The following is a 27,645-nucleotide window of genomic DNA, read 5'->3' on the forward strand; positions in this document are numbered from 1 at the left end:
CTCTCCCAAGACCTTTGCAACAATGGGCCAAAATCAGACCTGATACTGCGACCAATAAGTTTTGTCATACAGGAAATGTCTTGAAGCTGTCTTTACAAACAAAGGCTTTTCCACAAAGTATTGAAGAAATTTCAGTAGGCACGTTCAATACTTTTTTCCTGTGTCATTCCAACTCAAAACTCTTATGTTTGGATTTTTTATATGTGTGTTAATATAATGTGTGGTGAAAATTTTGAATAGACTCACTGGAAGTTCAGGCTAATTACTGAAAAGAAAATTAAGCGTTCAATACTTATTTCCACCATATATTTATTTTACCTGAATATTTTAACTTCCAAATTAAATGTCAAAATGAATGTCAGATGAAATTTAAAGTTTGACTGACTGGATTTTGTATACAAAACATGGTGAAAACTGTGTAAGGTCACTCTCACTCTCCCTTGCTAAAGAGCTAAATGGTTTAGTCCGCCTGCACGATTCATAAGGTAGTCTCTTTTGTTTATTTAGTTGAGCATGGCTAGTAGTGGACCGCTAATTGTTTTGCTGCTGGTGCAATGTCTTTCTCCAAGAAAGCCAAGTCAGGTTACTAAAAACAAAGGCCAAAACAGGAAAAAGAGAGACATCAAAATGAGGGGAAACAACTGCTAATAAACTTCTTTCCAAAGAAAGGTGAGCACAAACGTCAAAACACGAAATCCCATGGTGTTTGCTTAAATATCTCCTCAATCATTAGTGCTAAAACGAACTGAGACAACCGATTGGAATAGCGAATATACACTTTCATAGGTTAGGCTAATCTGATGCATTTCGTGATCCAGTCTCCATCACTTTCAGAAAGACTGCATGGCGCCAGCTTGATTCATGTCCTGTTGTAGGCTACATGCTGATCATTATCACTAGGCTAGTGGTTTAGGGCGCGATTTTTTTCTCTCCCTTTCCGTTTTCATTAGTCTTAACTTTTTTTTTACTCAAGTAACGGATGGGATTTTTGATGTAGCGAAGTACAATACTTCACTCAAAATGTAATCAAGTAAAATTTAAAATACCGATTTTATAAACTACTTAAAAAATACAAAATACACAGAAAAACGACTCAATACAGTAACGTGAGTAAATGTATTTCGTTACTTTCCACCTCTGGATATCAAGTCGTGTTAATGTTGAAACTACCACACATGATCATCTTCAAAAACAGTCATGGTTAAACAAACAAAAAAGTTATAGCCTACTTAAAGTTATAGCCACTGCTACCTAGCACTAGAAGCTAATCTTCACTTTTCTGACCTATGGTCAATCCATCGAAAACCTCAAATAATTATCGTGCCATTTTTCATTAGCTTTACCTTAACATACATAGCTTTGTTCATGAGTTTCCGTGCTGGCCGGACTGAGCCAGAGACTTTCTAATGTAGAGACACAGCATTCAAAAAATACTCCATAGAATTGCATGGGGCTTAGTTTGTCACGCCAATATGGCCGTTGTCTACGCATATCCCACCCCTTCCTCGGCAAAACGTTGACATGTAAATACATTGAGCCAATCATATGGTGTGTTGTGAAGACATCGTGCCAATCATGTGTTGTGATCTCGCCGCTGGACCAAGATTGGTGTCGTGAAGCCTTGCGCACGCGCATTTTTGCCGAAATGGATGCCTGACGAGTGCCCAAAAAGCGTTGTCAAATGGCCGCCGAGTGGAGGGACTTGCCTATAAGGACTTTGACTGAGCTTCTTATCCAAACAATACGGTTATCTCCCTACGGTGCGTTAGCTTCCCCTACAACCGGACTCGCTAACTATACTTCTTACGGGAACCTCAACGTTACATACGAGGTAGCTGAGCCTGTTTTGCCTTCTATATTGTTTATGTAGATAATACAGAAGCTACAATGTCGGCACAGGATATATGCTATATGAAGTTATGGCATTTAAAAAAAATCCTAAAATGAATGGGCTTCTATGGGGGTTAGTAGAGAAGTGGTCCCTCCAGCCTCCATTGATTCTTCTACTTCCGGGAATTCGCCCCTTGGTGCCATGTAATATCAAGTGGACATTAGCAAAGATTAGCTAACTATGCTAGCTATCGAAAAGGCTGAGGGCGGGTGCTTGTCTGAGCTTGTGCGGCTGGTGCTACTGTAAACATGTAGGCTTATTTGCGTTTTCATGGGCGGGGATAGGGATCAGTCGATTGCCTCTACTTTCAACTTTAGCTTTTGCAGTGGGTCAATCCCCTGCTCTTGGAAGTCAGCGATTGTCCTTCCACTATTAAAGGTGATCCCACTATCCTACATAACTATTAGCCTATCTCCAGACTGTCTGCTAAAGAATTTGAATCCCTTGTAAATGAACAGCTTAAACAGTTTTTATTTGATAATGATATTTTACTGTAAGTTACAGTGATGCAACCTTTTTGAAACAAGCCCACAGAGCTGTGTAGAAGATGAACAGGTGCCAGCGAAAGAGTAGTCTTCATGGTACAATTACCCATGTGACCGTGACCTTTGACCCCCATGACTTAGAGTAGCCTACCTAATAGCTGATGTTTATGACAGTATGAATGATGAATGGAATACACAGGTTTTGGCTGATTTTATTTTGTCACAGCAGTAGTGGAGTCAAACAGAAAATGCATTTGGTAAGCTATATGTTGCATTGAATTAAAAAGCCATTCACAACAATGCCTTCAAAATGGACATAACAGACCCACTATATCTAAACTTGACTATTAGTCATTAAACATTTCTAAAAGGCAGTACTTCAGTAATACATGTGGAAGATTACATTTAATAGCATTATACTTGCTGTTAGGGGAAAAATGAAGGTAAATAGATACAAACCCAGAAAAAATGAGATACAAACTCAACTATTTTAAAGGCACTAAGGGTGACAGCCTGTGCTGCTGACAGCTTAGGAATAGTGTTGCCACTATTTACATTCCAAAGCTTTTAGTAATATATATATTTTTTACAAAGTTTTAAAACATTTGCAGGTTAAAAGACTCAAAGTAAAAGTATAACAGACTAAATACACCAGCTCCCTACGATCACCTAAATTCAGATCTTCAGAGGCAGTGATTGTGTTGAGAAGGAGAGAACAGAAGCCATCAGTGGTAGAGGAAGGATAGTGGAGAGGGCCGGACGTCAATCAGCTGGTGGATCAGCCGGTGGATTACCAAATAGACCAGGCGCAATTTCACCAAAATCAATGACGATCTCTCTGGAAGCTGGCAGAACAACCCTGACACACAAACACACATGATACACATGCACACACACACACACACACACAAATGGAAAAAAAGGGAAAATATTTTGTTTAAGAAAAAGTTTAAGTGAACTTTTTCTCTTGTGATGCTTTGAATGAAATTCACCCAAACTTGAGTGAAACAAGAAGGGGGGGGGGTTCAAATTCACAGCGTTAACTATAACCTCCCCCAACAAGCACAGTTCAGTGAGTTTATCCCCATCTATCAGTCTTGGCACTTCCAGTAGAGCAGTTAACCCCATCTTTGCTCATTCTCCAGTCCTACTCACTCCTCTCCTTCCTTCAGCTATCCCCCCCATCCCCCATCCCCCCCATCTCCCACTAACATAATAACCCTTTTGTCATCTCGTCAAAATACTTTCCCTACACCTTTTAGGAAAATCTCTCCTCATGTTGATGAATACATGCTAGAGTTTGATGGAATCTGAATGGCCGTCAGCTTTTTATTTTAAAAGTGATCCCCAATGATATCGTTCTTCATATTGTTATTGTTATAATTTATGTGTGGATGTTGTCGTCCATATTAGCCAGAACAATACTTTTTTGCCGTTATAGTTGTAGTTATGGTTCTTGGTATGAACACACACACTACTGCATCACACAGTCCATCTCTCTCTCTCTCACACACACACACATACACACACACACACACACTACTGCATCACACAGTCCATCTCTCTCACACACACAAACACACACACACACACATACACATACACACTGTATGTTTGACTGGTGAGTACACACTGCAACACACTCACACATGCACACAGACAAAGAGCATACCTGTGTTCAAATAGCTACACAAAGCACAGTGTATAGTAAGGCTGCACACACACACACGGCCATATTTGTGAATGAACAATGCAGCAATGCCACATTTTTTATTTGTCTGGCTGAGAGTTAACCTTAGAACAACCAGCTAGATGTACATGAAGCATGTCTGGCCCCCTCTCTTTCCCCCTCTTTCCCTCATGTCAATGGCAGAGTAGGTGCTAGATGAGGAGCTCTGGAGACTCACCTGTATGGGATTCCTGCCAAATCAAGCATTCTTTTGGAGGCTTTTGTAGTGTTCTCGCCTTTGTACTTGTCTGACAAATAAATCATATCCTTTATACCTGTAGGTAACAGAGGGAGGGATGTAGGGAGGGAGAGAGGAATGGAGAAAGAGAGAGACAGAGAGAGAAAGGAAGTCAACTACCTGTATGACAGGCTGAGCAGGAGCTGACCTGACATGTCCCTACACATAAAACATCAATAATACAATAATATAGTTAGAGAACCAACTGTCCCCCTACCAGCTCCTCCAACCCCAGCACGAATATTAGATTAACCAAACGTGACAGCCCAACGAATCCTTGCGATACTGGGTAGGAGGAGCTGGTAGGGGGACGGTTGGGAAGCTTTTAGCTTACCGCCCTTAGCTAATCCACTGTTTGTGATTTGGGGCTATAGCGTATACTGGGACAAGCTCTGTAGTGGTTGATCAATGAAAAATACTGTCTCGGCTTACAGTATTTGAGTAATGCAGAAAAAGACCCTGGGGTCAAATTTAGCTGGAGTTACACTTTAAAAGAGAAAAAAAAAGAGTGATTTTTCACATAGATCTCCGTTTCTCGAGGTCACCGAGTACTGTCGATACGGAAAAAAAAAAAACGTTTTACCTAGTTCAAGTTGAATTCCAACAGCTAAAGCGGCCAGGCAGCTACAGCGCTACACTCTGGGGGCGTGAACATGGGAGTGGGACTTATTCTCTCCAGTTATATAAAACCTCCATGCTTCAAGGTGTGAGATGAAAATAGATGGATGGAGTAAAGTATGGAATGAGGGAGAGAGAGAATGAAGACAAACATGCACTCCTAAAAGTAATGTGTTGTCCCTATCTGCACACAGAGAGAAAAATGTTTGCAAATGAGGAGCGCACTTTGAGGGGGTGCATGTAGGGAAACAGGGAAGCTCTGCCTATCACTACAGCATGGGCGTAGGTTTAGGGTGGGACCCTAGGGACTAGTCCTTGTCAATATTTTGAGATGACAAAATTGCCCCCACCAATATTTTAGCGAACTCCTTTGTGCTATTTGGACTATTCCGACAGCCAGGACGACAGTAAAAGAAACACTGTCAATTGATTGGCTGAAACCAAAGGGAGTTTATCTGACACTGTATAGGCTAAGTTATCAGGGATGTCTACCAATACATACTGGTAACCCAAAAAAGGCCAGTGTAAAACATTTTAATATTCCCTTTAAAGCTGCAGTTGGCAAGATTTTTTTGATCATATTCACTGAAACCGACACTGTGCTCCGACAGAACAACATAAATCAGCCGGTTTTAGAAAAAAACCTGCACTTCTACCTCCACCTACAGTCTGTTATTTGTTTTGCAAAAATCCACAGCTCCTGGTTCTTCTGGTCCAATCAGAGCAGGGCTATGTGATATCTGACTGTCAATCACAGTCTGGTGCATTCTGGTGCGCACTGACGAGCACAAACTCGATGAGGGGGTGCTCGGTGGTAGTGGGGGAGGGGCACGAGAGTTGTAAACATTCAACATTTTGGCTAAGTTCCCTCAATCTGTCAGACTTGCCAACTGCAGCTTTAACTTTCAGCATGCATATTTTGCACGGAGAGTCACATTTTGCACAGAATAGAAGTCACAGTGTCACTGACTGTTAATTGGGCTACCAATCTTGCAGTTGCAATGGATCCAAGACATTTTCCTATTTCTATATTCTGTTCATGTAGGCTAATGTATTTGTGAATGTAGCCTGCACAATGCTAAGAACTAAAAGATGAACTATGGTGCATTTCCATTAGCCGCGTGAGACCATCCTGATCTCGCGAGCTTCAGATTTCCAGTCGCAGATCAGTCTGGCATTACCCTGGAAATCCAGAGTTCTCACGAGAGCACAATTTGAATTGTGCCCGCAAGATACTCTGGCCACGAGCAATGATCCAAATTTCTTCTATCTCTCGAGCGAGAGGGACCAATCAAATCGGTGTAGGCGGGACAAAGGCGAGCTACACTGATGACTGACACTGATGAATTGTTGTGATTGGTCGTAGCGCTATCCAACTGCGTGCAGTGAGAGTTTCAAATGCATGCTTGGTGCCGCCCCTCGAATTGGGCCATTTTCATTACTCGTGGCCAGACCCTTAATCTGAAAGATTCCAGGGTCTGGTTTACCAGGCTAGTCTGGCATCTCTCCGATAGAGAAAATTTGGAGCAGTTCACCAAACGAACATCCAATCAGCGTTGGTTTTGAGGCGGGTTTAGTTGTGACGAAACGAGAAGCTACTGTTCAATCTAAACAACATGGCGACGTCCACGGATGAGATGAGCATAGCTATCGCTGATGTTTTATCCGAATATTCGAGTATTCCTGGGGAAGCTACAGTAGGAAGCTAGGAGTCTCCACGGCCAAATACGAAGCAATCCATCTGGCGGAGTCAGGTTACATTTCCATACTCATAGAAATGAACATTGCGAGACACTTACAGTACGCTCCAGAATTATTAGTATAGTATATTATATAGTATATACTTTTTTGATCCCGTGAGGGAAATTTGGTCTCTGCATTTAACTCAATCGGTCAATTAGTGAAACACAAACAGCACACAGTGAACACACAGTGAGGTGAAGCACACACTAATCCCGGTGCAGTGAGCTGCCTGCTACAACGGCGGCGCTCGGGGAGCAGTGAGGGGTTAGGTGCCTTGCTCAAGGGCACTTCAGCCGCGGCCCACTGGTCGGTGCTCGAACCGGCAACCCTCCGGTTACAAGTCCAGAGTGCTAACCAGTGGGCCTCTGGCACCTCTGCTAAAGTTGACTAAAAACTGGTTTAAAAATTCTGTCGGTTATTTATTGTAATCTCACAATGAAAAAATAGGAAAATCCAACCTTGAACGGAAGCAAATTTATTTTGAGTAAAAGGAACATCTCATAAAGAAATAAATATTTTTAACAAAAACACGTTGCTCACAATTATTGGCACTCCTGCTTGTAATACCTTCATAAGCCTCCCTTTGCCAATGAAACAGCTTGTAATATTCTCCTATGACACCCCATAAAGTTGGAGATGCATCCCGTTCATACAAAGCAAGGGATTTAAGACCATTTATCTATACAAAATCTACCCAAATCGTCCAGATTCCTAGGTCCACACTTGTGCATTTTCCTCTTTGACTCACCCCACTGTTTTTCTATGTAGTTTAGAACAGGGGACTGAGATGGAAATGTCCGAAGCTTGATTTTTTGTTCAGCAAACCATATGTTTAGATCTGGACGTTTGTTTTGGTACCTTAGTTAGGTTCCCAACAAGGCCGTAGCCATGATGTCAACATTGGGGGGGACCAAATTTGTGGTGCGGTGTGAATTTCAATAACAGAATTTCAATACATTTCCTGCCATGCAAAAATATTATTAAAATCACAAACAAGTCATTAGTTAAGTCAGTCAATTAGGATATACCAAACTTTTGACGGACATAGGCACGGATGGATTATGAACCCCTGGGCATAGATGCAAAAAACCTACCCCAGTTAAGATAGGGGGCCCGGGGGCATACTTCCCCGGAAGACTTAAATAAAATGACCCTTTATATTATGACGACTTGTGAGTTTTGTGGAAATAGAAGAGAAGGGCGGAGAAGCAACTTCACACAGTCTTAGTCTTCAGGGCCCCCTGAGCTCTTGGGCCCAGAAGGTCCATTTAATCATCCATCCCTGGATATAGACCTGTGGTATGACTCCATTTGTCTCCAAAATGTATATTTTAAAAGAAAATACAAACTAGAGTATCTTTGATAACCTCTATATTACACTGAATGCTTACTCATAGGTTTGGACCTATAGCCCAATCATATTTTGTATTTTGATTTTATTATTCTGGCGGCTAATCACACAATTTTAAGATAGTTTGAACGGGATGGGATTCAAGATAGGCTAGCCTACTAAGTCAGGTCCCTCTTCTGTCTGACTCACCTCAAGTTACCCTATGCATTATAGGCTGGTTTCTGATAGAAATTACGTTTTGTGTTAACATGTAGAAACACAGCCTTTATTTAGTGAATGGAGGTGGAAATTCCTTTCTTTGGTTATTGTCCGCGATTCACATTAACTGTAGGCTATCACCGCCATTGTAAAAGTTTTTTCAACTTTTGTGCTGTCGCCACATTTGAGTGCTACGTTTTGCCTGCATGGATGCATCTAAATGTAACATGCAAGATGCAACAACCATTTCTAAGAGGCTTATAAACCGGTTCATTTCTGACATTACTACTAGCATATGAATGCATTATTTATGTTGTAAGACGTGAAAGAAATGAATGACACAGGCACGCACAAATTCAAATACAAGGACACTACGTTTCACTTTCGCTATCATTGCGAGAAAATAGGCTACAATATGGAATTGCTTCAAAGTTCCCTTTGAGTCTGATTCTGAATTGCTTCAAAAATGAATGGGGTTTCCTTAGACAGTGCTACACCTTTCCAACAAGTTTTGTGAGAATTGTACTGGTATCTTTTGCGATATTGTTGACAGCCTGCACCGCAGCAGGGTGCAGGAAGCTTTTGATAGCGCACGCATCAAACGCAAAACCTCCAGGACTCACAGTGTAGGCTACTCTCTCTGAAACCATCAACAGGTCACTAATTTGTGCGTTATTTACGTTTGATTGCATTTCAGATGGCGGGACTTGTTGGTTTCCTGTAATAGCCTATAGCCTTTTTTTTCTTTCTTTATTTTTCTATGTCCGAATATTGGGGGGGACATTTTGGTCACGTCCCCCCCAAAGTCTATGGTGACTACGGCCCTGGTTCCCAAGGCCTTTGGGAATAAAAACAGCCCCACACAGCCCTCCACCATAATTCTCATTAGGCATGGGGTCCTTTTCAGTATACCCATTCTTCTATGTATGCCAAACACACCTAAAGTGTTTCTATCCAAAAATTTTCATTTCATCTGACAATAGACCACACTTCCAGACAAAGTCACTGCACCATTCAGTAACTCCTGCCGTTTACATTGGTAATTAAATGATTGGACAGGCTCTTACCTGGCATGCCCTCTAAATAATCTATTAGCAGTGAGGTCACTTTTGAGGTCATCTTGGTGACCCCAAGATGATACCTTTGTCTGTAAGCTTAAGTCTCCAACAGTGGTTCTTATGGATTTTTTCCTATCTTACCATCCTCCATACTGTGCATGGGTAAGATAACCATGGGTCTTTGTCCAAGCATGTTCGTCACATTTCCAGATGATTAGAACCTTTTAATTATTGTTTTAACTGTAAATATAGGAATTTTCAACAAAGTACCTAGTTTTCATAGACATTCTCTGACTTATGGCAACACACTTTCTTTTTATTTAAATTTAGTATATTCTCTTTTCGATGTTGAAAAATGACTAGAGGATTTAGCCTTTGTGTGACTTTATTTTTATACCATAGTGAAAAAGAAAGTCATGAACTACTGCGGAAAGTTCACAGACACTCTGATTAACTTAAATAAATTGAAATTAGATATGAAAATGCTTCTGTTAGGTTTTGTATATAAGATTTTTTCAGGGGTGCCAATAATTGTGAGCAACATGCTTTCCTTAAAAATATTTATTTCTTTATAAGATTTTCCTTTTACTGAAAATAAATTTGCATCCCTTCAAGGTTGTATTTTTCCTATTTTTTTTTTTTTTTTACAATAAATCACCAACAGATTATTTTTTATACCGGGTTTTTAGTCATCTTTAGCAGAGGTGCCAATAATTCTGGAGTACTGTATCTCTTCTATGATCTCACCCCAGAAAGATTTTCTTTGACTTGTTAGTTTTTTTGAACGTTTATTTTGATCTAATGACTAGTATCTAGTGTGTCTCCTGGATAACATAGGTACACCTGGTCATTTGAGACCTAAGTGCGTGGGCCCTGGTTGAATTGACATGGAATGAATCAGTTACTGATATATAGACACTTTACAAACGGATAACCCCGTCATTGTAACCAAAATTTATTTATTTGGTTATTTGCAAAGCTTATGTCCGTGAACTAGCATGTTGCTAACTCCCCACAGTAGGCTGCTTGAAACACTGACTATCAATACACAGGACGAATTGACCAATCACAGTTCTTGTGGTCTGCGTTGCCTCGACGCAAAGTTACAATTTTTTGGAGGTGCACGTTGAGCTACGATGGAGGGGTCGGAAAGGGGTTTGCGACGACGCAGAGGGGTCTGCGGGGGTACGCCGTCGATTCAACGCAGAAGCAGAAAATAGCATTTACGGCTTCCACACACAGTTGCGTTCCGTCAACGCATGCCAGTGGGTGTTCCCGACGGTAGCTATGCAAATTACTTAAGGTATAACCGTAAATACGGTAAAGGTATAACCGTAAATTTCTCAACGCAAGCGATGGGAGCAACGCGACGCAATATACCCACAATTCAGTTCAGCAACGGATGACGTAACCCCATGTAAAGTGAACGGGATGCATCTCCAGCACTGCAACGCACGCAAGCCGTAAGTGAGGCCAGTACAGATTGAGTTTTTTCCTGTCCTTCATCCTTGCCTCATTTGCTCCACCCTTCCTCACCTGATTGGATGATGATCTTGGTACACTCATTGCAGGGGAACAGGGACACATAAATGGTGCAGCCCTTCACATCTGCCGAGGTTTTGTTCATGATGGCGTTCAGCTCAGCATGGCACACTGCAACCAAGGATGGAGAGGAACAGCCATCAGAGAAGGCAACAATTACATACACATCACTGAGTTACGTGTTGGAATGGTAGCTTTCTGATGAGCAGAGATGGAAACAACGGCGTTACTAACAGCGTTAGTTCAGTAATCTATCCAATTACTGTTTCCATCGTTTCGACCCGTTAACATTACTGACAATAAAATGTGGCGGGTTACTAGCGTTACTATGTAGTTACTTCATTGAAGCTGCTTTCATCCAACCAGGCTCTCTCAGACACAGGAGCTGCAAAGTGTTTTGCAGTGGGCGAGACAACTGCAAAAGTGATGATGATTGGCTAAGGTGTAAGGAGTAAAATTTCATGGAAAGCCAACCAGAGGCAGAGTTGGGTCAATTTACCCATGTTTTCCTTTTAAAATTGTATTCATTAATGCACGGATCAGCACCTTTCAGGCGTTATTGACGTTATTAAAGGAACCATATATAAGAAATGTATTTCAATTAATCACAAAATGGCCCTAATATGTCACTAGACATTATGTTAGCCCTTATGTTGCAGCCCTTAACTGATGTTGTGTTTTGTCATGTCATGTTGTGTTTTGGCCTGATGCGCCACCCTCCACTTATCTACTAATCACAAAGTCATTAGTTTTTCAGCATCCGGGTTGGCCACCTCGAGTCAGGATGGAGGGGGAGGTGATACACAGCTCTAAAGTAATTTCAAAGTGATTGCAGTTCCAGTTTTGGCCACAATCTTACATATGTTTCCTTTAAGTTTGATGTACAAATTCAAATGTTGTCTTCCAGAACATTGTAATGCTGTTAGCCAATTCTAGGATTAGTACAATACTACCAGTCACCCCTGTGGAAATACAGGTGTCTTTCATAGAAGTGCAATGTGTTTTGTTTGCCTTATCCTTTCTAATGTAAGTTGTATGTCCTGTCTGTGTTGTCTGTGTCTTGAATGGATCCTGAGTCTGGTAATAATGGTGATGATGATGATGATGATGAAAAGTTTGAATTAAGATACGCTACCCACCATACAGATATTTATTTCCAAGTGGGTCCTCACTCTCTCGAGCCCAAGGCAGCGATTCATTGGGGCAGCCATTCGGCATCCTATTGTAGCCGATGCCCACAATCTTCTTATCCGGGTTCACAATGCAGGCCCCGACCTTGGAAGAAATAATGTCAACATGTCAGATGAGGTCAAGAAAAGGGATATTTCTGCAAGACAAAAAGCAGGGGCCACAAAGATGGAACTGTGAACTGAAGAATGTCATTGAACATCCCGGCTCGCCAGCAGAGGAGGCAACAGAGCCTGTGAGTCTTAAAGGAGAATTTGCCAACTATTTCAACGTAATATACCCATTTAGAAATCATTTGGATGGTTAAATGACCTGTTCCGGTGAAAATGGTGACTTTCCCCGCTGCCCCTAGCATCCCCAGGTGGAAAACCAACCTTGCAACATTGAGACTACCGTCCCGGAAAGAGAAGTGAGAAACAAGAAACACGTTTTAAATCGTGTTTCTTACCTTGTAACATCCACATTGTTCTGCCAAACTTATGCTAACCATTTCGCTAGCTTGTAAACAAATCCATCGTTACCTTTTTCCACAGTTTGAAATAGCATAATGCACGATTTCTCCAGCAGAAGGGGAAATATAGCTAATCCTGCCTAGTTTTCCTTTAAGGTTGTCACGGGACGGGACCTTAGGGACTGTTCGTTATTTATAAATTTATTTTATAAATTAATTATTATTTTATAAATTTATAAATTATATTATTTCTACCAATTGACCTTGTTCCTGCCCATCTCTAGCTTTGCTGTCTCCATCCTTTCTGTTTTCGTTGTTTGCCAAAAAAATATATAGTAGGCCCTGTTTATTGGTAACCAGCAACAAGTGCAATTTGTTAATCGCTGTCATTCTCTCTCCTGCCAACAAAAATGTGTTATGTTCCAAGTAGCAGTGCGTAATTCTGCTTCATAAAGTTGAACAAATACATTGGTCATATAAATAGTCAGTTTATGGTCTACAGTGTAGAGTTGGTAAGTTATGGTAGGCCAACTTGGAGTGAATATACAGGGGGAATTCTTTGTCTACTCGTAGCTGAGTGGCAGGTGCGCACGTAGACATAGCCTACGGCCGAACACTGCAAGCGCCAATGAATCGTGCTCTCACGACAACCACGTCGTTAACTTAAATAGGCCTAGATGCACTCGGAGTTCGCATTCAAGCAAGCAAAACGATGATTTGAATACATCTGTTTCACTGGAAGGGCAAGGGGTAACAACAGGACAACACAGAGACAGGCCAGAATGCAGGACTAATGTTATGAGAGTATTACAGTAATATGGGATATTCTACGGCAGGGGACCCCAACCTTTTATGTACCATGGACCGGTTTGATTCCCATTTTTTTTTTTCACGGACCGGGGGGGGGGGGGGTTGTCGGGGGTTCCATGTTCCAAATGTGTTGTGCATGCATTACTTGAAAAGAACTAGCTCCAGTTAACAGTGAAGGTAACAAACTCTTAAAAATGTTTAAAACGTGAACTTGAAGAAGTGAAAATTGAACAATATGAACTATGAAAATTTAACAACTTGAAGCTACATTTATCAAGTGTGAACATGCTTAACAAAATATGGGAACAAATGGAACTAAACGTGCATTACGAATATAATCAGTGGGAGCCCTGTGCTTGTTTCCCTGCAACAAGAAGGTTCCATCAGGGGGTGATGGAAGACAGTGACACCCTCAGTGTGTTTGAAATGTCCAGTCGATTGCGCAATTTGGTCTTAGTTGCAGTCATTGCAGAAAACCCGGCCTCGCATAGATACGTGGTGGGAAATGGTAGCAACGTTTTCAGCGCTTTTACGCTATCTCGGGATATTCTGCTTTGGTTTTGATCCAAAAACCCGCCAGAGAGGTTTCCTCATACACACTCTTAAGACCACCGTCATTTGCAATTTCGATCAACTGCTCTTCCTCCTGCGCTGACAAGTTATGACTATTCGGGATATTGACAAATGGGTTGGGGAACCACTCATTGGTTTGCCGTGGATCTTTGGAGGATGGGAAGTAGCCTAACGCTCAAACTCATTTGAAAGCGCAACAAGGTGATTGCGCACCAGCTGCGAGAGAAAGGGCCCTGCCTCAGTCTCTCCCTAAACCCCCACTACTGTTTGGAACATATCAAATACAACCCGTCCCCATTCGTCCCCACAAATCAAGCTTGGCTTTAAATGCAGCTACTTTATCTGCCAGTTTAAAGACAGTTGTCATTCTCCCCTGGAGTGACAGGTTGAGGTAATTAAGCAACCCGAATATGCCACACAGGTAAGCGAGTTTTGGCACCCAGTCCTCATCACTAAAATGTGCAGCGGTGACTTTTTTTCTGTAAGAAATCTCTGCAGCGGCTCTCGAACACTCTGACCAGTGACCTGCTAAAGATGCTTGTTTTTTGTTGCTCATTCTAGCAGTTTAGCTAACTTTGTGTGACACTACCATACCAAGAACTGATCAAATGAAGTGAGCTGACCTGAGGCTGCGCAGCGCTGAAGGCAATATGTAAAGTGTTGAAGGCGGGACAGACAGACGTAAGAAATAAGACCTTGCAAAATGCAAACATGCGTGCAATCAAACAACTGCATATAGGCCTATGCCATGTAAAAACGCGACATTATTGCGAATTAAATAGAGTTTAGTTTGCATGCATTCTTTTTAAAACTCTTGTCGTAGGCTACGGCCCGGTTAGGAATGTCCCACGGCCCGGTGGTTGGGGACCGCTGTTCTGAAACGGCAAGACAGCGGGGAAAAGTTAAAATGATAAACCCGGAAAACGTTGGCATTAGTGTTAATTTTGTCACCTATTTTTAATTTAGTCTTAGTCTTAGTCTTGTGACGAAATGTCCTTTTTAGTCTTTGTCATATTTAGTCATTCAAATATCATTTTTGTTAGTCAAGTTTTAGTCGACTAAAAGTCTCGTCATTTTAGTCTAGTTTTAGTCATAAGAAAACTAAAGGTATCTTAGTCTTAGTCAGTTTTAGTCAACACATTTTAGTCTTTTTTTATAACAAATTATTTCTGATTACCATTTGAGTCAAATAGTGTTTCACACATCTCAATTTTCCAACAATATTGTGTGTCCACAGGGCTACTCGTCTGTTATAATTACTCATTCTGATTTTTTGTCAGTCAGTATGTTTACATGCACAGGTAAGTCGAGCTACAGTTATAGCTCGGCTGGGATTTGACCATAGACAGTAAAAGATTTGACTGGACCACTGTCATATTCGTAGACCAGTGTTTCTCAAAGTGTGTTTTTTTAGCTAGGGTTAGTTAAGTGGTCCTGAAACTGAAAAAGTTTGAGAAACACTGTCGTAGACCAAAGTATTAATGTTTTACTCCGCCTCGCTAGATGGCGATATGCGCCCAAATACAACACATTCCCCAAACAGACTCTCCATCTTAGCCATAGCTAACTTGCTAGCGAACTTTCCATATTACATTACATTACATTACATTTAGCAGACACTTCTTGACCAAAGTGACTTACATATGTCAGCTACATTACAAGGGATCACATTGTCCCAGAACAACTTGGGGTTAAGTGCCTTGCTCAAGGGCACAACGGTGGAAGCTGGGAATTGAACCGACAACTTTCAGGCTACTGCACACTAGCCCAGCTCCTTAACCACTACACTACCACCGCCCCTAGCTTACTTGCTAGCAAACTTTGCATCATCAGTCTAACTAGTTAAATAGTTGACATTACATGATGAACATTTTCGTATGAACATTCTGGTGGATGTTAATTTGTATGAGAGAAGCTTCAACTTCTGGGTATGTAGCATTGTGGCATAAAGCTTAGGTAGTTAGTTGGTAACTCTGGCAGAAATCTCCAGTGTTCTTGTTCCATGTAGTTTCGTGTTGCAGCCACAGGGTTGCAGCAACAGCACGTAGACTAGCCTACAGGAAAGCTGTTGCGTATGAACTCATTCGGAATATTTTGAAAACATAACAGCTAGATATTCTGTCTTCTCATTTTGTAGACGAAAATGAAGAGAGATTTTATCTTAGTTCTTATTTCATGCAAAACATTTTAGTCTCGTCTTTTTTCGTCAACAATAATTCATCTTAAGATAGTCTTAGTCAGTGTTTCAGGACATTACTGCCGTCTTGTCATCGTCTCGTTTAGTCATGAAAAAAAAGGTAGTTGACGAACATATTTCCTCTCGTCTCGTCTGACGAAATTAACACTAGTTGGCATGTTAGGTATTTTTCGGTCCCTGTGATTATTTGTGAAATTGTGCAAACGGCCTTTTCAAGTCATTTGAGAAGAAAGGAGTGTAGCAAGCTCCCAAATTGACGCTCGTCTGAGAAATTGAGTTTTGGATAATGTTCAGCTTCGGCAGCTTTACAACATAGACAGCTTTACAATGACTGAGGAAGCCTAGAGACGAGTCCATAGCAACAAGTTCATGTGTTGAATTTGTTATTACCCAGTGTGCTTTGTTGAATGGTCTCAGTGTTTTATTGTTTTATTTCATGTGAATACTTACTAGGAGTAACTTATTTCAATTAGGCTAATGCAGTTGCAGGAAGTGTGCATTTAGTTTCCATGCTTATTGTGTTTCCACAACAATGTTAGTGAGTAAATCTACTGAAATGGCCACCATCTTGGTGAAGTGGGATGTGTAAGATCAGAAAGCAGAGGTTGATGTTAGAACAGTAGTTGAAGTCGATGTGTTTTCGTAGCACTTAAAGCGTGGGCGGAAGATATCGACAATTGGCCGGGGAGGGACATGCCTTTTTTGAAAATGCTACTGAAGGGTCGTTGTAATTTTTTTTGCAGGCAGGGTAGGGTCTTGCTACTTTTGATTGAAGCACTTAAAATCCTTCCGGTGGCCCCGTTTATAAATAACGAAAAGTCCCTTAGAGACTCAAGAGTCCCATCACGACATTCTAAAGTGCATCGTCACTCGTCAAAAGTCTATTCAAATTTAGTAGGATGTCCAGTTCAGATTGAGAGGGGTTTCGTTATCAAACGTGGAGCGCATGGCGCAACAAGGTGTTCCTAGGTTTTTTAATCAGTCATATGGGTGTGTTTGGGGCGTAACATCATTTTAAACCAATGAATAAAAAATAAGCGTGCAAAATACCGAATTCAACTTTGCGCGGGTGGAAAACGAGTTTTACGCCATGCGCTGGTGTGCAAAATGCAGCCCCAAGACTTAGAGACTCCAATAAAAAGTCTTCAGCCCCATGCTAAAGTTGACTAAAAAGAGGAATTTAAAAAAATCTTAGTAAATTAATAATGTATCGTAAATAAATAAATGTTCTTCATTAAAATACAGGGTGCATAAGTATTCATACCCCTTTGTTAAATTCCCTTAGAAGCAGGCAGATTTTTATTTTTAAAGGCCAGTTATTTCATGGATTCAGGGTACTATACATCCTGAAAAAGTTCCCTTGGCCTTTGGAATTAAAATAATCCCACATCATCACATACCCTTCAACATACCTAGAGATTGGGATGGTTTTAGTTCAGATAGCCTAATAGCTGGTTTGATTTGCATTGAGAGATGATCTTATGGAAAGTACCCCATGCCAATCGTGAGATATGGTAAAGGGTATGTGATGACGTGGGGTTATTTTAATTCCAAAGGCTAATATAGTAATATTATATTATTACTAAGGAGATGGCAAAGAACAGACAGACAAAATTGAAAACTGAATCAGACCATGATTGGAAAAATATGTGTTTTAGTCCTAAACACTAACATAACACTAACCAAAGCATCCATATACACAGACACACACCACACACGCATGCACGCACGCAGAGAAATAATTGTGCAGCTTGAAAGGGGTGCAATAAAATCACCGACAACCAAAACCTAATCAATGTTGAAATGTAAACTATATGCAACATTTTAAGGTAAAGTAACTTAGTTTCTGACCATGGCAACGTGTCATCATAAAGATGCATTTTTAAAATATTGTGAACATACTCTGTCAATATGTATACTACTTCTAGTCTGCTTTAGTTACTTATTTATTTCATTTCTCATCCTTTGTGGTAGTCATTTAGCCCTAGTGAAAAATACAGTACTGGTATATATATACAGTATATATCATATTTTTATTTGAATATGAGCGCTAAATTACTATATTCAGAACCTGTATAAAGAACCTGACAGAACCATGATGAGCCTTGCAGGCCCATTCCCTTTTCATGACATAAAGAGTAGAATGGTGGGGGAATTATTTGGACTTATAGGCAGTGATACCTTAGTGTTAGGGTCCGGGCTCCATTTTGCAGCGTGGACGGCCACAGCCATGAAATACGTATCGTTGTCCATCTTATTCTATATTTGTCAGGAAAGAGAGAAAAAAACAATACAGGAGTATTAGCATAAAAGCCAGCTGAACTTAGCCCCACCTACAACATTTGAGATCAGGAAGTTTGGTCCGGAATGGTTACATTGAGGAGCAACTATGCCCGAATCAGACCTTTTGGGATCCATCAAATTGAATGAGCGGGCTTTGTACAATGATGGACAGGTGAGCAACCGTGCCTATCTATCACGTAATCTGAGCATGATTCGGTTGATTTTGTTTGCAACTAAAATGCTGTCTCCAGAAGCTAGACTGATGGCTTCTAAGACCCCGTTTACACATAGGAAAAATGCATATATTTCCATGTGGTTTGCCCTTTGATTTACACGGAAACAAAGGTTTTTATCACTGAAAACAATTATTTCTGAAAACTCTGGCCAAAGTGGAAATGTGGGAAAACTCCTGTTTCACTTTTGCATGTAATCAGGAGAAAGCAGTGTTTCAGCATTGTGACATGTTGTTCCCTCGTTTGTTCGAAATCTCTCTTGCTCGAGAGGTTTGCGACACCCTTCCCCAGCTGTTTTTAGCATTGGTATGAACGGAATTATTTTTAAAAACGGAGGGGAAATATCCATTTTTTCACACAGTGAAACACCTCAAAAGTTTCGGCCAGAGAAATTTTGCCTCGGGGGGAAGGACGGCCAAACCGCTTACCCTAGATGCACACAGTTGCATTGCGTTACTGAAGGCCAGTATGTTTTCCCAAAGGTCAGGGGTGTGTACTATGTAAATGCCTTGAAGTATAACCGTAATTTGATTGGCTGGTGCCTTGCGTTGCTGCCTACTGGTGCAGCAAAAGTTGAACATTTCTCAACTTTTTATGGAGCCGATGGGAGCAACACAACGGAACCACAATTTACTTCGGCAACGTATGGCGTAAACCCATATAAAGTGTTATGGCTTCTACACACAGTTGCGGTCCGTCAACGCATGCCAGTGGGTGTTCCCGATGGTAGCTATGCAAATGACTTACAGGCATGTATAACCATAATTTAATTGGTTGGTGCCGTCCGTCGATTGGCTTGATTTGGCCGGTGCCGTCGGTCGGTGCAGCATCAGCTGAACTTCTCAACGCGAGCGACGGGAGAAACGCAACGCAACGGACCCACAATTCAGTTTGGCAACGGAGCCAAATGTAAGCCCATGTAAGGTGAATAGAATGCGTCTCCAGCACTGCAACGCACGCAACTGTGTGTAGAAACTGTGTGTTACAGTGCTTGCAGACGTTTGCATTGAATGCAGTGCTGGAGACGCAACACAGAGTTTACTAAAAAGAAAGGTTTTAAACAACACTTTAGCAGCTGGTTTTTCCGCTTGCACCATTTTGCCAAAAACCTCTTTTTTAGTAAACTCTGTGTACACAAACAATGTTCATGTGTAGAGACCCTGGTGAGCAAAGTTTCATGTTGAGTCGAGACTTCTTAGTTTTTAAAAAAATCCCATTCATAGTGTTTAGCACTCCCATTCAAAAGGCCCGAAAACGACAATACAGTCAATCCTAAAAGTACCGTTTCCGTCCAAATTATACTTTTAAACGAAAGTTTGACTCACAAAAAGACCCTAGGTTGCATTTTGGCAAGTTACACTTTAAGTGTTTTCATGATTGCCTGTAGGCAGTGTGTCGTGTGTGTTATTTCTTCCAAGGATAGGTATACACGGAGTAGAGAGATGAGAAAGGGGGGGGCAAGAGCAGAGGGGAGTGGGAGGAATGAGAGGATTGAGGGAGTGGGGGTCAAGTGTGTATGTGTACATGAATTACATGTATTATGTAGGTTGGTATAAGAAAGAAAAGTATTGATGTACTGGAGCGGCTTTTGTATATTCTTGCTGAGAATATTAACCATCTTTATTTAAGCCAGCCCAGGAAATTTCATTTAGTATTAACCAATATCAACTGAGATTTCCTGGGCTGGCTTAAACAGACACAGAGCATAAATGGATAAGACACACATACAAACAATAAGCATGTTATGTAAACCTTGATAGGCAGGACACACATATAACTACAAATGAAGGGATAGAGATTCTGACAAAGTCAGAGAGAAGGAAAGAAGAGCAAGTGATTCAAACATGAAAGAGAGAATAGCAAGTGACAAATGTGAAGAGAGAGTAGAAGAGAGAAGATGGAGAGATACAGAAACAGCGATTGCGGCGCTAGGAGTAGATATAACATTCGTTGTGGAAGGACAGCGGGATGCACAGTTAGAGTTCTGAGATAGATATTGGCATGGATAATGGCAGACTATAGCCAGATACGGCTAGGAGAAAAGCAGAGTGAGCAGTCGTGTTGGCATGGGGGATGGCAGGTTGGTTACACGTGCAGGTTGGTGACGTTTTGTTTGCGGTAGGGTGTTCCATCCACATACAGAAATCGCTTCATTATCAGTGCAAGGATTCTTTGACGTTCTTGGAGAGTCATATCCTGGAAATCCAGAGTTCTCGCGAGAGGGCAAATTGAGTTACTCTGGCAATATTACTTATTCCCTTGTAGCCAGCTGCACTAATCACATCGGTGTATCTGATATAGGTGGGCCAGAGGTAAGCTAACCAGATGGCGACAGCGCTGCAACGTCGAAGTCCGGAATCAGTCGGTAAACATTGGTTGTAGTGTAATCCAATTGCATCGAAGTCCAGAATCAGACAGTAAACATTGGTCGTAGGGTTATCCAATTGCGTGCAGTGAGATTTTCAAATGCATGCTTGGTGCCACCCCTCGAGTTGGGCCATTTTAATTTGTCATGGTCAGACCATTAATCTTTCGGATTTGGGTCTGGATGCACATTTCGGACACGGTATCATGATCTCCAAACCCTCCTCCCCATTTCAGGAGAATGTCGTGACAATATGACCTTCCAGTTGGGAGAAAATCAACATTAATGAAGGTGTACCAAGTTTGTTTTGTACTCCGGCTTCTGTCTGGCGTGGAACCGAGGCGTTCAAACGTCAGTCATACGTCAGTGACACGCAGCTGTGCAGGCGGGGACTGAACCAGAGCCCGTCTCTGACTGAACTCCACTTTGCCCTCATAGACATGAACTAGGACGACCCATCTTGCTACGCATTAATTATCTTTGCTTCTACCAAGTTTGGCTTTACATCAAAGCATTGCTGAGATATGAGCTCACTTCCTGTATTGCAGCACCCCATATAGAGGCCAAATGATGCCAATTTCTTAGTGTGTCATCACAATCAGGTCACAAGTACCCTTACCAAGCTTGGACTTCATACATCAAAGCCTTGCTATGAGCTCACTTCCTGTTTGGCGGCTTCGTCAGCATATTTGATTGGCTGTCATGGGCAAATAAACTTGAAATTGAAAAATCTGACAAGTATCGTCCATGCGGCACAGTCTGAAGTTCATCTCTGCCAAGTTCCATGAAAATCGGATGAAATTTGTGACCACTGACACTTTTCGTAGAGTTTGGATCAAATCTGGCACAGGTCCAATATGGCAGAAAGTGATGTGATAGGGGTTGATGAACTTGGGATGGTCCAAGGATTAAGATGCTACCTCAATTGTGAAAATCAGACAAACGAGTCAAGGATCATGCGCATGAATGCATGTTCAACATTGAACTGGTGGTGGTGGCACTAAAGCGTTCAATGCATATGCAGAAACATTTGGACAGTGTCCTGGCTAATGGTATCGAGTTTGGTTACGTTAACTCAAAGTGTCGCAGAGATGTTAGCCCAACTCCTGTTTGGCAGCTTCATTGCCATATTTGATTGGCTGTTACGAGCAAATACACTTGAAAATGAAAAATCTGAAAAGTATTGTTTGTATGGCTCGGTCTGAAGATCATCTCCGCCAAGTTCCGTGAAAAGGTTTTTATTGAGGTTCAATATGGTGGATAGTGACACGATAGGGGTTGATAAGTATAGTATATATACTTTTTTGATCCCGTGAGGGAAATTTGGTCTGTGCCTTTATCCCAATCCGTGAATTAGTGAAACACACTCAGCACACAGTGAACACACAGTGAGGTGAAGCACACACTAATCCCGGCGCAGTGAGCTGCCTGCAACAACAGCGGCGCTCGGGGAGCAGTGAGGGGTTAGGTGCCTTGCTCAAGGGCACTTCAGCCATGCCTACTGGTCGGGGTTTGAACCGGGAACCCTCCGGTAACAAGTCCGAAGCGCTAACCAGTAGGCCACAGCTGCCCCCACGGCTGATAAGGGTTGGACTCCGGTGTTATATTGACCTAAATTTTGTTGAAACATGATACCGAGTGTGAATGCATGTCTCATAGCCCATCTCGGCTTGTCCCCTGCACTCCAAAATCTGGCGCTAGTTAGCCGATGCTACCAACAGCTTTTTCAATAGTGGTGCTTAGGCATCGGGCATGTGAAAACTTTTGTGTTTATGGTGAAATCCAATATTGCCACTGTTGCTATGACGCCACAAGTATCCATCTGTCATCCATTGGGTCTTTCAAAGTACCAGGAGGTAAAAGATCATTTTCAATGTAAACACATCAGGTATCTACAAAAATGATGCAACATCAAAGTACCAGGAGGTAAAAGATCATTTTCAATGTAAACACATCAGGTATCTACAAAAATGATGCAACATATCTTCTGCATCCTTATAATTTGGTCCTGAATCCATGTAAGTTTGGTTTTACATACATCGAACTGTTTCTGAGATATATGGGTGTGACAGGCAATTATATTATTGGGTGTGATTGAAATGTGAATATGTGACTTTTTTAATGTTTGTTTGACTATTATCTGTGCAAAATTTTGTGAAGAATGGGCAAAAGTTGTGACATATGAAAGCATTAGCTTTGCTGCTCTGCCATCATAGTAATAACTAGATGTACCGCATAGCGGTACAAAATATGACCGCCGCTCAGTCCTGTACATCCGTTCCGCGAAAATAAATCACACTTCAATTTGTCTCCATATTTTACTCCATCCCCCACTCTTGAAACTTTTGTGTATGCTTGTTTGGCATGCCTGAGTGTGTGTGTGCGGCTGCACAGAAAGTAGCCTACTGGTGCTGAAAAGGTGAATAGATTGTAGAATAGCCAAAGAAGATGTAGCATTGTTATAAAACCTTTAAAATCTCTAAACAATCACAAGTAGGGCAGTTAATCACAGTTCATCCATTGCAACTGGATTGATGAAAGGTCACTTACACCTGTAGGCTACATTGTATTTGGGAAAAGCAAAAGACATCTCTGTCAGTTCCATGCCGTTTTCAACAGCTATCAAAAACAAAGGTCATTTTTGGATGGATGGATTTTTTGTGAATGTTTCTTCTTCTACATAAGATTTTAGTCATCTTTAGTTCATGTAATACTTTATTGTCAATGCACAAATTAAGTAACAGTAGTCTGAAACGTTATTGTTAATGCACAAATTAAGTAACAGTAGCCTAGTCTGAAACGAAATGCTGTTTTACATCTAACCAGTGGTGCAAATAACTGACATGTCCAAATGGGCCTTGATGAAATGCGTCGCTAGACTGTTCATACACATTTTAACGGGCAAAGTTGAAGAGCTTTTGTCCGTTATTGTTAGTGCAAATATAGGCTGATTCATGTTCCCTTGCATTGTTTAACTGAGGTCCATGGCTAGTCTGGCTTTCATCAGACCAAGCTCAATCTTTTAAGAAATCAAAAAATAAATAGCGGGCGGATCAGGCTGGGTTCACCCAGCCTAGTCCATAGGCACCCGATATTGTTTAATTTTCCGATTGAGATATACACGCTCTGGCTATTCTAAATGCAAAAATGCATCAGGGAGTTATGACAAAACGGTAACTAACAAACTAGATCCTAATAGAAAGCTGTTAGCTTCCCTAAGCTACAGGTAGGATTATAAGGTAGGCCTATTTACAACATAAATTGTCAATAGGCTATGCTGGCGACACAAATAAAATCTCCTTTGGAAACCAATGGCTTACGCCTTACAGTATCAAGCGGACTTAAACTGTCATATCGTGGCGAAAAGTTGTAATAACATTCACGCAGCTCCATGAGTCAAGGAAAGCGCGAATGAAGTAGCCACTTCTAAATGGGACCCACTACACAGTAGCTTAAGGTGTTTTGCTAAAGCAGCCATAATGAAATGAAGGTGTCATTGTTTGGATACTTCACACACACGTGCTTTTTAATTTCACAGACTACAACTACCAAGCTGTAATCAAAGCACATCGATTCCCCTCTCACACCCTGCACGCACTTAAAACAAAATAAACAGGCGTCTCCGTCTCACGCATGTATAGGCAAAACTGTATCAGACCGGTGTAACGTTGGTAAATCTTCCATTGCACAGAATGATTTTGTAGCACGTGCAATAAATGACAGTCGAAAGATACAAACAGTGCTGCTATACATTTGCTTGGTATTTATAGTTTTCTACAAATGCAATAAATCAAATGCCTCCATCACTCAACCAACGCTAACGGTAACATTACCTAGGTCCTTATTGATATTACAAGATTAACGTACCTGCAGTAAAAACCAAGCATGTCCGATAAACATCCTCAGATTTATTTCGGCTTCAAGAAGAAATGGGAATTACACTTCATGTGAACATCGTCCTATCCTTATTAGATGTTCGCTGCGGTAAATTACAGTCCTTGTATGAAGCGTCCATTGTTTTTTCCAATCCACTTTTAACTTCCAACAAAATTACGTCTCACTGCAACGATGCGCCATCTAGTGGACAAACGACTACTTCTCGCCAATACTGAAAATGCAGCCATGATGATGATGAATATTTATTTTGGCTTTCTTTTAATCCTACTGATTTTCATTTTTTACCGGGGGGGGCAAATCACAAATGAGTGATTATGAGCCAGGTTGATGTGGGCCCTTGAGACCAACATACCATAAAAGATTCACAGAGAACTGTGTCTGCCCTACCCTCCTTTCGGGGGGTCCAGTCCAGCGGGGGGGGCTGCAGATGAAAACGAAAATGACGGTTCCATGCTATCCATGTGGGGGTACATGCCCACCAAGTTTTGTGTACCTCGGTCCTTTCAGTGTCCCGGGAATCCTTGTTGGTGTACGTCACTAAATGTACACATAAATTATTTTATTGTAAGGCCCCCCATGAACGAAAGTACACAAAACTTGGCATGCATTCAGAGGGTGTCATAATGATCCTACACTTTTAATTTCGTGTAGTTTTGACCTTGTCAGCCAGAGATATTGAGATGAAAACACCTAATTTTTTGCTTTTTAATTTTTAACTAGGTGGCGCTATACATGAAATAAGTGGTAATGGGATGGGTTGACATGCCCCCTTAAGACCAACATACAAAAAAAAGGTGGACCTCCTAGGCCCTACGGTTCTCGAGATATTCACAGAAAACTGTCTCCGGCCACCTACAGGCCAGTTGGTGTATAGTAACATAAATTAATTTATTGTGTGGCCCCCCATGAACGGAATTCCACAAAACTTGGCGTGCATACAGAGGGTGTCATAATGATCCTACACTTCCAATTTCGTGCAGTTTTGACTATGTTAGGTCACAGATACCTTCAATTACACCACCTCATTTTTACTTTTTTGTGTTTAACTAGGTGGCGCTATACATGAAATGAGTGGTTATGGAATGGGTTGACATGGCCCCTTGAGATCAACATACAAAAAAAAAATGGTCCTCCTAAACCCTACGGTTTTCGAGATATTCACAGAAAACCGTGTCTGCCCTACCCTCCTTTCGGGGGGTCCAATTCAGCGGGGGGGCTACAGATCAAAACGAAAAACGATGGTTCCATGCTATCCATGTGGGGTTACATGTCCACCAAGTTTCGTGTACCACGGGCTTTCAGTGTCCCGGGAATCATTGACGGAAATTTGGGCATGCGAAAAAGAAAAAAAAAAAAAAATAAATCTGACTAAACCTATATGACCGCCGCTTCGCTGCGCGGCGGTCATAATAATATATGCCTATGCAATATTAAACCATAGAGAGGGCTGGAATATAAAAGGTATCATGATCATATTGCCAAGAGTGACATAGAACCATTGATTTGTTTATTTTATTTATATTTATTTATATAACATATTTTATAACTTAAACCAAAACACTTTTCCACAATATTCTATATTTTTAGATGCATCTGTTTATCTCAAGAGTATGGCCATATTTTACCATAGAGGACACTGAGGTCATGTATTTCTTTCTTTCATTTCATTTACTAAGTAAAAATAGCTAACGAGACACATAGTTGCAGACACTTCTGACTGCCAAGACGAATGTAGAGTCGACTTGGCTATTTGAAAAATCCTGGCTCGGGCCTTTTATGTTATATCTAATATTTGTTTAATCAACCTCATAGGATTAATTAATTAAACATAAAATCCACATTTACAGTAGCAGACATCTGGCGCAACACAGAGGGTTAGCCTACTATATTTACTATTGTTGTGGTTTCATCTCTCAAGAAAGGAAACCATTTAGACAAGGATCCAGGAACTTCAAAAGAACCCCCATTCTACCCAACCCAACCCAACCCTACCCACATCAATAAGCTGTGATCATTTACAATGCAAAAAAGAAAACACATTGGACTTCCTTGTCTGCCTAGTTTGAATGAGGGTGAGTCAGAGTTGCAGTTGGACTACCCTCTCACTGCAGGGGAGGGGCAGGTGTCACATTCCCACAAATCATTATGGTTGGATTGATGAGACTGTGTGTGTATGCAAATGCAACAATGCATAAACACATATACAGTACCCTCCAGAATTGTTGCCACCTCATGCTAAAGTTGATTAACTTATTTATTTGAAAGAAAATAGGAAAAATCCTTGAAAGGGAAGCAAATTTATTTTGAGAAAAAGGAAAATCACATAAATCACATAATAAAACCAAGTTGCTTACAATTATTGGCACCCCTGCTTACAATACCTTCTTAAGCCTCCCTTTGCAAAAAAAAAAAAAAACAGCTTGTAATATTCAGCTATGACACCCCATAAAGTCGGAGAATACAAAGCAAGAGATTTAAGACCGTTCGTCTTTACAAAATCTCCCCAGATCGTCCAGATTCCTAGGTCCACACTTGTGCATTCTTCTCTTTGACTCACCCCACTATTTTTTCTATGGAGTTTAGATCAGGGGACTGAGATGGCAATGGCCGAAACTTGATTTTGTGTTCAGTAAACCATATTTGTTTTGATCTGGACGATTGTTTTGGTTCATTGACCTGATGAATGATTCAATCATGACCAACTTTTAGTGTTTTGTCAGAGATCGACAGATTTCCTTTGAAAATGTTCAGGTTTTTCTTGTTGTTCAGGATACCATGCACCTTAATTAGATTCC

The 27,645-nt window shown here is 41.1% G+C and overlaps 1 protein-coding gene across 2 annotated transcripts in view; it reads right to left on the bottom strand.

The window, feature by feature from the left end:
• Positions 1-2,572: 2,572 nt before the first annotated feature.
• LOC121699644 (deoxycytidylate deaminase-like) overlaps positions 2,573-27,645 on the bottom strand; it is a 29,393-nt gene continuing 4,320 nt past the window's right edge. For both annotated transcript variants that reach the window (XM_042081947.1, XM_042081946.1), the window contains exons 2-6: positions 18,254-18,331; positions 11,993-12,128; positions 10,848-10,964; positions 4,284-4,380; positions 2,573-3,235 (exon numbers count right to left, since the gene is read on the bottom strand). In XM_042081947.1, the coding sequence (XP_041937881.1) occupies positions 3,139-3,235; positions 4,284-4,380; positions 10,848-10,964; positions 11,993-12,128; positions 18,254-18,325 (519 nt within the window). In that variant the 5' untranslated portion in view covers positions 18,326-18,331 and the 3' untranslated portion in view covers positions 2,573-3,138. The remainder of the gene's footprint in view (positions 3,236-4,283; positions 4,381-10,847; positions 10,965-11,992; positions 12,129-18,253; positions 18,332-27,645) is intronic.

The sequence above is a fragment of the Alosa sapidissima genome, chromosome 24 (assembly GCF_018492685.1).
Source record: "Alosa sapidissima isolate fAloSap1 chromosome 24, fAloSap1.pri, whole genome shotgun sequence".
Taxonomy (NCBI): Eukaryota; Metazoa; Chordata; class Actinopteri; order Clupeiformes; family Clupeidae; genus Alosa; species Alosa sapidissima.